General features: G+C 46.3%; 1 protein-coding gene and 1 long non-coding RNA gene across 2 annotated transcripts in view; one reads left to right on the forward strand and one right to left on the reverse strand.

The window, feature by feature from the left end:
* LOC144316359 (uncharacterized) overlaps positions 1 to 6436 on the reverse strand; it is a 33121-nt gene extending 26685 nt beyond the window's left edge. The window contains exon 1 of the long non-coding RNA XR_013382286.1: positions 5948 to 6436. This is a non-coding gene — a long non-coding RNA (uncharacterized LOC144316359). The remainder of the gene's footprint in view (positions 1 to 5947) is intronic.
* LPGAT1 (lysophosphatidylglycerol acyltransferase 1) overlaps positions 5664 to 11925 on the forward strand; it is an 80960-nt gene continuing 74698 nt past the window's right edge. The window contains 3 exon segments of the mRNA XM_077902194.1: positions 5664 to 5709; positions 5712 to 5737; positions 6540 to 6804. Of these exon segments, the coding sequence (XP_077758320.1) occupies positions 5679 to 5709; positions 5712 to 5737; positions 6540 to 6804 (322 nt within the window). The 5' untranslated portion in view covers positions 5664 to 5678.

Consider the following 11925-nt stretch of genomic DNA (forward strand, 5'->3'; position numbering starts at 1 on the left):
TCATCGGATTTTAGGAAGTCCTTTATAAAGTGTTCATTCTTTAGGAAGAGGGAACACATAGCCTTAAGCAGCTCAGCATGGATTAGTTTACCACACTGGGCAGGAAAGACAGGGCTGAACCAAGGAAAATGCAACATTTGCCAGGTAAGAAGGTTCCAGCTTAGAGGGTTGTCTGGTGAGAGAGTAAGGGGTCTTAGGTGGGGTCTTAAGTGCCCTTTGCAAACTAGGGTTCATTTTAGTACTCAGAGGAGGGGAAAGGGAAATTAGCTGAAAAAGAGGGGCACCGAGGAGGAGAATTATTTACTTCACCATATTGTTTAGGGCAACGTTGCTAAGAAAAAGTAGCTGAAATGGTTTAAATGAAGCTATAGTCAAGTCTTGATGATTTGACTCAACTTGTCTAAACGATATTAAGGCTATAAGCCCTCATATGTTTTAGATAAAATGATTACTGATACTAAATAAAAGAAAAAAATGTTATATATACATATTTCCCTGTTTGAAGTTAAAGCTGACTAGTAGTCAGAATTTGACTCTCTTGGGGAGCTCATTTCTGATTTGCAACTGTTTCTAGTGATGGGCGGGCATGGAGGAAGCTGTGCCAAGTCATCGCACACTTACAGCACTGCCGAGGGGCTTTCCCCCTAGACAGGAACTAGTTCACTGGAGCTCTGGTGCAGAGAGAGGCCCAGGTAGGTGAAATGTTTCTGTAATTGCCTCGAGGAAAAAGAGAGGGCCCAGGGGGATTCATCTGCCCAAGGGATCCCCTTCCTGGTTATAATCTAATTCCTTACGTGTTTGTGGACCAGATGGGTGGAATTAAATCTTCTAAGGTGTTGTGGTTAGATGGCTTTTAAAATGTCTGGAAACTCCTGGAAATGTGAGAAGTCATCTTTCTCTTTGAAAAGACCATCTTCTTGTGGTTCAGATGTGGGCTTTTGAAACTGAAACTATTAACATGCCTGTAGCTATAGGGTGGAGTCTGTTCTCCCTTTTCCCCTATTGGGGTGCACATGAAGGCTCTCAAATTCTTGACTAATGCTTGCGTTTTGATAAGCAGAGCTCTAAGATAGCAGGAAGCTATTGAAGAAGGTCCTTGCTTTCTTCAGATCCCTCTAGAAAAACTGGTTTTCTCAAACTCATTACAGTCATTCAAAGCATCTATACATGAGTCTGCTTGTGCTGTCTTGGAAATAAGCTACAACAACAAAAATCTCAGGAGGGTATGTAAGTGGGTTGAAAGGTGGCAGGGCAGAAAAAGTTTATATAGATATAGGTTTTATATCTAAGATGAACTCTGAAATACTATAAATTAAGCATCATCTGAAATTGTTCCCTGAAGTCAGCTCAAATGTAGATTCTTATCCATTGTAGGTACGGAATTACCTGTTGTTTTTAAAAGATTTATTTATTTATTATTTGAGAGAGCAAGTGAGCAGGGAGAGGGGCAGGGGAAGAGACTCTCCAGTAGCTTCCCCACAGAGTGTGGAGCCCGTTGCAGGGCTCGATCTCTCGACCCTGTGACCATGATCTGAGCAGAAATCCGGAGTCAGCCGCTCAACTGACCGAGCCACCCAGGCGCCCCAATATTGAATTGTCTTGAAACTGGATGTGCCGCAGTGGTCAAGAAAGTTAAAGCCCGTTCATTCGCCCTGGGCAACAAGACAAAACAAAACAGAAGACCAGGGCCTATCTGCACTTGGAATATGGTGTATTGCTTAACTTGCTTAACTTCAAGAAAAGTCTAATGAGACAGGAGCCAGTCAAGAGAACAGCTGAAATAATCAAAATTGGGGCTTCCACATCCCTCCACAAAGAGCTACTTAAATCGCAGAATTCTGCAGTGTAAACAGAAGGATGATGCTATGGCTGTACCGTGTCCACCGAAAGCACATATAGCGAAGCCCTCACCCCCAGCACCTCCGAATGTGACTGCATTTGGAGAGAGGCCCTTTAGAGAGGTGATGAAGTTAAAATGGGAGTCCTGAGGGTGAGCTCTAATCCAACGTGACTAGTGTTCTTATAAGGGTTACAAATATACAGGAAGAGACAGATGTCAGACGTGTGTGCGCACGCGTGGCATCCGCCATGGTAGGACACCGGGAGTAGGCAACCAGCTACACGCTAGAGAGAGAGGGGTCTCAGGAGAAGACAACCCTGTTGACTACTTAGAGCCTCCAGAGAGAGTGTGGCCCTGCCGACACCTTGATCTCAAGCTTCCGGCCTCCAGAATTGTGAAACAGTAAATTTCTGTTGTTTAAGCCACCCAGTCTTTGGTACATTGTTATAGCAGCCAAAGCTGACTAATACAGATGAGAACACATATGATCAAGTAATTTAAAATTAGGAAGGGTCTGGGAAAGATAATGTGATTATCTCAGGATACCTCTAGGTCAGGTTTTCTTAAAGTCTGTATGCTACTCGCATCAGAATTACCTATGATATTTTCTAAAAAGCAGGCTGGCTCCCAGGCCCCTGTGGGAGTACTGAAGTGTTTTGGTATGAGGCCCAAGAATCCATCTTTTCAATAGACATCCCGAGTGGTGTTTTGCAGGCTAATGTCTGAGACGCACTGTGAAAGGTCCTGCTCAACCTCTGGCCCTTTTTTGGGCCTGGCTGGTATTAATTACATCTCAGCAAGTGCTGGTGTATCTGGTGCTCTGGCGGATGCTCACTAATCCAGGAACCAGGTATAAATCCCATTGTATGTTCTCTCTAAATGTCAGCCAGTGTTTACCAACATGTGGGAAATCCTGAAGGGGATAGATCAAATAGAATCCAGGTGCCTTACCTGTCTTACTTGCTCAAAAATCTCATGATATATAAAGAAGAACTCAACACCAAGAAAACAATCCAATTAAAAAATGGGCAGGGGACATAAATTGGTACTTTTCCAAAAAGACATACAGATGGCAAACAGATACATGAAAAGATGCTCAACATCTCAATAATCAGGGAAAGGCAAATCAAAACAACAATGAGGGATCACCCCACACCTGTCAGAATGTCTAAAATATAAGAAATAAGTGTTGGCGAGGATGTGGAGAAAAAGGGACCCTCATGTATTGTTGATAGGAATGCAAGCTGGTACAGCCACTGTGGAAAACAGTTCCTCAAAAAACTAAAAATAGAACTACCATATGATCCAGTAATTCCACTGCTGGTATTTACCCAAAGAAAACAAAGACACTAATTCAAAAAGATACGTGCATGCCCATGTTTATTGCAGCATTGTTTATAATAGCCAAGATATGGAAACAACCTAAGTGTCCATCCACAAATGAATGGATAAAGAGGATGTGAGGGATATATATATATATATATATATATATATATAAATATATTATTCAGCCTTAAAAGAATTAAATCTTACCATTTACAACAACATGGATGGATCTAGAGGGTATAATGTTAAGTGAAATACATCAGAGAAAGAAAAATACAATATGATTTCACTCATATGTGGAATTTAGGAAACAAACCAAAGGAACAACAACAAAAAAGATATAAACCAAGAAACAGACTCTTAACTATAGAGAACAAACTGGTGGTTCCTGAGGGGAGGTGGGTGGGAGGATGGGTGAAATAGGGGAAGGGGATTAAAAACACATTTATTGTGATGAGTAATGTACAGAATTGTTGAATCATTATATTGTGCATCTGTAACTAATGTAATGCTTTCTGTTAACTATACTTGAATTTAAAAAAAGAGAATATGATGGCATATTTTGAACAATATAGTGCATATACCATTTGCCTCATAAGATTTATTTAAAGATGCTACTACCATGGTATCTAAATTCTCAGAGAAAATACAGAGGACTAGAAAGGGCATATCTAACTTTTCTACTGCTAGTAAAGGGAATGGAAAGTTGTAAGAGGGCCTGTGCCTTTATACGCCCTACATAGTTAAAATATATTAGCAAAGGAGATAAATAACATCTATAAAGACAAATGGAAAGGAATCTAATCAATTCTTTTAGCCAGAGCCCGGGCTGAAACATCGCCAGAGGGAATGGGAATAGAAAGTCTTCTTTCTTATGGCATAAAGGTGAATTCTCTTTCTTCCACCTGTGGACCAACGAGAGAATTAAAGAGAGACAAAGAAATAGTTGAGAGTCCACAGCAAACGCGGTAACAAGTATCTTCAAAATAGGCAGTATAGGTGGCATTCTGATTTAGACGTTGTTAGTTCACTAGGAACATGTAAGAACTGCTCCCAACCCCTATTTAAAAATTTAATTAAGGGATATAAGATTTTAAGGTTTTTTTTTTTTTTTTTTTTTTAAGAAGTGAAATTTAGGTAGGCCGCTTGAGAATGTTCAGGTGGCCAGGTCACTGGGTTACTGGTCCCTGCTCCTTCCTGCGGCCCAGCATCTGAAACAGAATGCAACCCCCGTGCTCCCGGAGTGCCCGGGGCTGCCCAGGGAGGGGTACCTGGGGCCACCAGGCTTTGAGCACCGGAGAGCAGGCCCTGCCTAAGGGTTTTCCTTCCTTGAACTACATTTCAGTGTCTCTGTGTAGACCACCCCATTCCCATTGGATTCGTTTTTTTTTTTTTTGGGGGGGGGGTGTTTTGTTTTTTTCCTTTAGGGGGAATGGGGGTGGGGACACGGATGGGGAATTGGAGTTGTCCCTAATGGGCTGGGTGCTCTCCAGAAACCAGAATTCTGGCACTTAAAATGAATTGATCTTAAACTCTCGACCTGAATGCCCTGGGGAGGTGGAGAAGCCGTGAGAGCCACTGGGCCTCGTTAGGAAGGGAAAGAGCACCTCAGGCCCTCCCCGGAGACCGCTTCCCAGCTGGGGGACCAAGCGGTCAGCCGCAGGCGGGGGCGCCCTAACAATGCGAGCCGGCGGGGCGGGGGGGCTGAGAGGGGCTCCCGCCCGGCCCGCGGCGCCCCCCGCCTCGAGCAGGGCCCGCTGCCCTTCCCCAGGCCCCGCCGGGCCGCCGGCTCCCCGGGACCCGGGCTCGGCGAGGTCCCGCCGGCCTAGGGCCCTGCTGCCCCAAGGGCCCGCCCCGCGGACGCGCGGGGTCGGGGCCGCGGCGGCGGCGGCGGCGGCGGCGGCCGCGGAGCCTTCATTAGAGGGCGCTCTGGGGGCGGCCCCGCCGCCGCGTCTGCTCCCGCCGCGTCCTCCCGCCGCCGCGCCGCGCCGCGCCGCGCCACCCGGCGAACGCCGCCCGGCCCGGGGAGCGAGGGTGGGCGCCGCAGCCGCAGCCGCAGCCGCAGCCGCAGCCGCAGCGGGAGCGGGAGCGGGCCCGGGCCCCGCCGCCGCCTCCTTCCGCCGGCCCCGCCGCCGGCCATGCATTCTTCCGGCGCCTCCGGCTCCCGCAGCCCGGGCCGGGGCCCGGCCAGCCTGAGGTAACCGCGGCTCGGCGGGCGCGGGGCTGCGGCGGCGCGGGGCCCGGAGCGGCGCGGGGGGGGCGGGGACCGGCTGTCGTCGTCGTCGTCGTCGTCGTGCGGCCCGGGGCGGCGGCGGCGGCGGCGGCATGAGGGACGAGGGCGCGGTAGGCCCCGAGGAGGAGGCGGGGGCGCGGGGCATCCGCCCGCCTCCCCGGACCCGCCCCGGTGACAGGTCCGGCCTCTGAGTCCCCACCGTCCCTCTGTCCGCAGGCAGCCGCGAGGGGAGTAGGGCGCCCGCGCGCCTCGGCCGCCGCCGCCGCCGCCGCCGCGTCCATGCCCGCGACCCCTCGGCCGGGGACCCCCGCCGCCGCCCGCCGTCCGCGCCCGCTGAGGTGAGCCGGGCGCCCCCGCCGCCCCCGCCGCCCCCGCCGCGCCCCCTCCCCGAGCGCTGCCGCCGCCCCTCCCTCTCTCCCCGCTCGGGGACCCCCTTCTCCTCATCCCTGCGGCTCCCTGCGGCTCCCTGCGGCCCGGCGCCCTCCCCTCCCCCGGCCCCGCCGTCCTTCCTCCTCTCGCCGTGTTGGCCCCCACTTTCTTCCTCTTACCTTTCGGCCCTCTTGTCTAGGCCCCTCTCCTTTTAAAAAATAAAAAGGGGGGGTGGCGGCGGCGGCGGCGGCGAGCAACCCCCCGCGTCTGTGCCGCCAGCGAACCCTGTGAGCGTGACTCCGGCTGCTCAGCGAGGGACCCGCGTACGGCGCGGCGGCCGCGAGGCGGGGGGAGGCGGCGCGGGACCCGGGTGCCCCTGGGGCGTCGGAAGCCAGCGGGCCGCTTGCCTTCCCCTAGGTCCACGCAGCAGGACTGCGGTGAGGCGCGGCTCGCCAGTGAGCGGGAGTAGTAGTATCATTCGCTAAATGTATTATGACATCCCCTGCGCGGGGCGAGCGGCTCCCTTGACCTTGCGCGGCTCCTCCCCGCTCGCCCCGGCCCCCCTCGGGAATCTCCCGGGTCGCTCTCGCCGAGGTACACGCCGCACCAGCACAGCGGAGCCCCTCGGTCTTCCTCGCGTGGGGTGCGTGTGCGTGTGCGTGTGTGTGTGTGTGTGTGTGTGGTGTGGTGTGTGCGCCGGAGGCGTTTTCGGTGTTGGGGACTGTTTGGAGGTGTGGATCCCTTTTTAAATGAATTTTCCTCTCGCCTCAGGAAGACAGGACGGCCGCCCATGTGAGCATGGCTGTGACTTTGGAAGAAGCGCCGTGGCTGGGCTGGATCGTGGTGAAAGCCCTGGTGAGGTTTGCCTTCATGGTCGCCAACAACCTGGTTGCTATTTCATCCTACGTCTGCTATGTGATCGTACTTCAGCCCCTGCGACTGCTGGACAGTAAGCGGTTCTGGTATATTGAAGGAATCATGTATAAATGGCTTTTAGGAATGGTGGCTTCTTGGGGATGGTATGCTGGATACACAGGTAAGAAGAGTGTGAGCACTTGTGTTTAACGCGCGTGAAACCATTTGGAATTGTTATGCTTAAGTCAGGAGCCATGATTAAATGTATGTTACACTTCAGGGGTTGAAGATGCTTTGGTGCTTTGGCTCTTAAAACAAAACAAAAATTAGATGGAAAACAATTCTATTGAGTTTTGGTGTTTTTGTCCCCCCCCCCCCCCCCGGCCCCTGCACCCCCACCCCAAAATCCCGATTTAGGAAGGATGATAGTTTGAGATGTATAATTTCATAGTGATATATGATGAATTTCTTAAATCATTATGTTTTGAATGTGCTTGGCATTTATCAAAACCCGTCTGCCAAAACTCACCCAGAGGAATAGGAGTGGGTTATACAAGACTTTGAGGGCTTATAAAATGAAATAACGTATCTAGCTCATAAATGCGTTAGGAATTGAGAAGAAGAACTGAGCCTTATTTGTGCTAAGGTAGTTCAGTAAGTTTTTTCATTTAATGTAGTATTGGACTGTGTTAATGTTTTGAGCCAAGCAAAACATGGCTTTCTTTTTCTGTTACGTATGTTTCTTTTGTTTACCAGAATCTATATTTTAATCTCATAAATCTGTGTTGGACTAATAAATATAAGAGTTAAGTTTTATCTGTCTTAAACCTGATTTATTTTCTGAGTGTCTCTAAGTAGATTTATACTTCTACCATTAAATTGCATTTTGGGGAGCAGGAATAATGATATTCTGAAGCGGACTTTTAAAGAACTAAATAAGAAGTAGTGTTTATTTTTTATTTTCTGTTCATAAGCCTTATGTTCTTTGAGAACTTGGGCCTCTGCTGTGAAAATTCTTGAAAATTCTGTGTTGCTTATTACATTTATTTGGCTTTTTTTCCCCTAAGAATTAGGATGATGAAAAAAAAAAGCATTGAGGTTTCTAGCACTTGTCTTAGACATTGAGGCTTTTATCACAGAATTGTATAATTGATAGCTTCCTTAAGAGATCATGCCGCAGATGCTGCAGTCAGTGGAGTCTGGAATTCATAGCTTGGAAGAGTGAGGAGGGCACGAGGGTACTCTCAGGGTCAAACAGCATGGCAGTTCCCCATTTTAAATTCTCTGTCTCCTTCTTTCCTGCCCAGGCTGCATCTGCAGATTTTATCCATACACACAAGAGAAAAAGACTGACAACACATAGCTTTTATGGAGTCTGACAGACTCTTGCTAGGTCAGAGTGCTCTTGGTTGCCCCACATGAAGCATTTTTTTCCTTCTTGCAAAGCTATTTATTATTCTGCAAGACCTAGAGCTCCCAGAATAGTGTATGCTTTGCATCCTTGTCTGGGTGTCATTGAGATCCTGATGCTCTTTGGATACAGTAGGTGAACTTCTAGTCCTTTTTTAGAACCTTGTGGTGGTAGTAGTAGTGGTGGAGAGAAAAAAAAAATGAAGTTCTCATCTCTGATGCTGAATTCTTACCTGAGTTATGCTGCTGTCTTAGAATTGCTTTGCCCTGTATAGTTTAAGCATCACCAAATATGGTATGTGGTACTAGTGACTTTGCTTTGCATGTAATACGCTTCTTTGCTGGTTTTTAATGAACTCACAGTATTTTTAGATAAAGTTCGAGAAGTTCATTTTTACTTAAACACGATGAAATTAGTGAAACGTTTGTGTGTGGTTTCTTTGCGTATATGTGCTAGCATGATGGGCAGCTGAAAAACATTTGGTATTGACCTTGAGATCACACTGAGTGCGGTGGTGCTGCTTGAAGTGAAAGTTATCCTTTGGCCACTGCATGGCCGCAGCGCATTTCTGAGTATATTTTCTTGTGTTGTCTTTCTCTTGTTGACTATGGAACTGCAGAGTTTCTTTTGCCACCTGCTTGGAAAGTGGTCTTGGCGTGATCCACATATTTTAGCCTTTCTGAAGCATCTGTTCTCTTCAGGCTACTGCATTCTGACCATTTAAATAGACTGTTTCCATGTTTATGTTTTTTTTTTTTTATATTTATTTATGATAGTCACAGAGAGAGAGAGAGAGAGAGAGAGAGGCAGAGACACAGGCAGAGGGAGAAGCAGGCTCCATGCACCGGGAGCCCGACGTGGGATTCGATCCCGGGTCTCCGGGATCGCGCCCTGGGCCAAAGGCAGGCGCCAAACCACTGCGCCACCCAGGGATCCCTCATGTTTATGTTTTAAATGGTTTTCCTATAGGTGAAATACTTTGAGAGGGTCTGGTCATGGTCTGATCATAAGGGAACGCAGTCAAGAGGTCAAACAAGTGTAGGAATGACTTTCGTGGAAAGCCACAGCTGGGTTAAAGAAGCACCACAAGCAGGGACTGATGAGCAGATGTACACACCAAAGAGTCTAGATTATTTTAGCCTTTGTCTGGATTACATATTCCATTTCTTCCCTTTGTATCAAGAGGAAGGTGGATTTCAGATTTTTCCTTCCTCTGTGCTAAAGTTTCACAGATGGAAGGTTGAATGTTGCCAAAGGAATTCTGCTCAGCAGATTTGGGATGTTCATGCTTTGGAATAAAAATTGCCAAACTTTGTTGAAAGGCACTTCTGAGGAAAACTTAAATATTAATTAATTAAATGTTAATTGGGAAGCTGAAAATTGAATATTGGTATTAAATGTCATTTTTTCAAATTGTGACATTTAGTCTAAGACAAGTCAGTCAGCCAGCTCTGCTGCTCATGTTGACTATGTAACTGACACAAACCCACATGGTAGGTCCTTAGCCGAATGGGGCTATTTAAATTTAAACTGATTAAAGTGAAATAAAATTTAAATACACTTTCTCAGTCACACCAATCACCTTTCCAGCGCTCGGTACTAGGTGGCTAGGGGCTACTGTAGTGGAAAGCACAGACACAGAACGCTTGCATCTTACCACAGAAAGTTCTCTTGGACAGATCTGATAAATAGTATGCCTTTCTCCTTTTTCTTAGGAAAATGCATTTTACCTTTATAAAAAGGATATCTTTCTTTTTTTTTAAGATTAATTTATTTATTCATGACAGACAGAGAGAGAGAGGCAGAGACATAGGCAGAAGGAGAAGCAGGCCCCATGTAGGGAGCCCGACATGGGACTGGATCCCCGGTCTCCAGGATCACACCCTGGGCTGAAGGCGGCGCTAAACCTCTGGTCCACCAGGGCTGCCCAGGATAGTTTTCTGAACATAATTTTAAACTTTTTTTTTTTTTTTTTTGTGAAGACAGGAAGATTTATTAAAGTTTTATAAAACTATCTTTTAATTTGAGATAGTTGTCACAAAAATGAGTCCTTAAAACTCAGACTCGTTTCTTGGATGGCAAATGGTGAGGCTAGTCAGCGACTACCAAGAACTTGAATGAACATTCTTTACTTAGTTTGTGTTTTCAGAGCTGGAGTACTGCCTGTGACACAGAGCACAGTGAAAGGGCTTTTCTGGTCTTTTGCCTGTTTGTGACTTTCCAGGGGAACACATTTCTTGAAAGAACTCTGGGGACATTGGGATTTTCATCCCCAACTTGCTACTAGGTAGTGATGATTGTTGCTACCACGTTTCCTTTCATGGAAAGTGCTGTATAAACATCTCATGTTGAGGAAAAATTTGTATACTGCCTTTGCCCTGATATTTCAAGAGCAAGCCAAAAGAGGTACTAGCTTAACTAATGATCCATTTCTGCTGTTTTCTTCAGATCTGGGATAAATTATGACACTTCCCTCCCCTCAATTTAAGTGAAGACTGATAAATTCAGAGAGGGTTTTTTTTTTTAATAAAATATGTTTTAAAATAGTTTATTTTAATTTTCATTCGCGTATCTTAATAAATTCATTGTTCGGGATCCCTGGGTGGCGCAGCGGTTTAGCACCTGCCTTTGGCCCAGGGCGTGATCCTGGAGACCCGGGATCAAATCCCACATCGGGCTCCCGGAGCATGGAGCCTGTTTCTCCCTCTGCCTATGTCTCTGCCTCTCTCTCTGTCTCTGTGACTATCATAAATAAATAAAAATTAAAAAAAAAATTCATTGTTCCCCATCCAAAAACATGCAATTAAAGTCTCTTACACAAAATAATTAAAAAGCTCTTTACAGATAGAGACATGGTCTTTATAACCCTAGAGCCTAGTTTGTTACCTGAAGCTCGCAGAATGCCCCTTAAATATTCTTGAATGGTTCCTTTTTTCTTTCTTGGTCCCAGCTGAGGTGTGTTGGCTGCCTACCTTCCTGAAACATCTGATGATCAGGGCATTGCAGTCCACGAAACACAAACCCTGAACTGGATCATGTTTTTTTTACACACATACACATTAGATATATTTCCTACAATGTCATATTTGTTAGTTTAACACACCTTTATTGAGCTTCTGTTATGTGTGGGAACAGGTATCCTGGAGGGACTGAGATGCACAAGACATAGTGGCTGACTTTAAGGAGTTCACAGAAGCCTTGGTGCGGAAGATAGCACACTGACAATGAAAACGTCCTGGTATAATGCTCTAATGGAGATGTACCATGGAATGAAAGAGGTGGGAGCCTCTCACATCAGTGGTAGGTGGTAGCAGAGAGGGAACAGGGAATTTAGGGCCTGAGCAGCTTTAAATGCCTTTTTTTTTCCATTAGGGAAATATTTTCTCTGTGGATCTAACTGGATAATCTGTAATTATAATGGATTTAAGAGACTTACTTAATATGTTGGTTTAAAATCTGTATCTTTGTGATGGTAATATTAACTAACATTCATTGACATATAAGTGAAGCAGGGTCCTCAGTATTTCAGGCACTAAAGGCTTACAACAGTCTTAACCAGGCTGGTGTAATAGTAATACCTTCCTTTCGTTATTGTGATATTTAGATAGGTTTGTGTTTTAGTCGTGTTAGTTGCTTTATATGATTTTCTTAGTTCTCTGTTGATAGTAACTGTTAGTTCTCTTCAAGGAACAAAGCTAAAATTGTATTTAAATCTTCTCTCTTCCCCTTTTCCTTCTCCATTACCCAATCTCAGTCAATACTCAATAATATTTATTCACGATAGTGTTTGCATTTGTAATATTATATATGCTTGTACTTCTAGTACTTGATTTGTGAGCTTTAAGACAATCCATTGACTCCCAGCTATTATATCAAAGTAGTCAGTAAGCT

Source organism: Canis aureus, chromosome 6 (genome assembly GCF_053574225.1).
Source record: "Canis aureus isolate CA01 chromosome 6, VMU_Caureus_v.1.0, whole genome shotgun sequence".
Taxonomy (NCBI): Eukaryota; Metazoa; Chordata; class Mammalia; order Carnivora; family Canidae; genus Canis; species Canis aureus.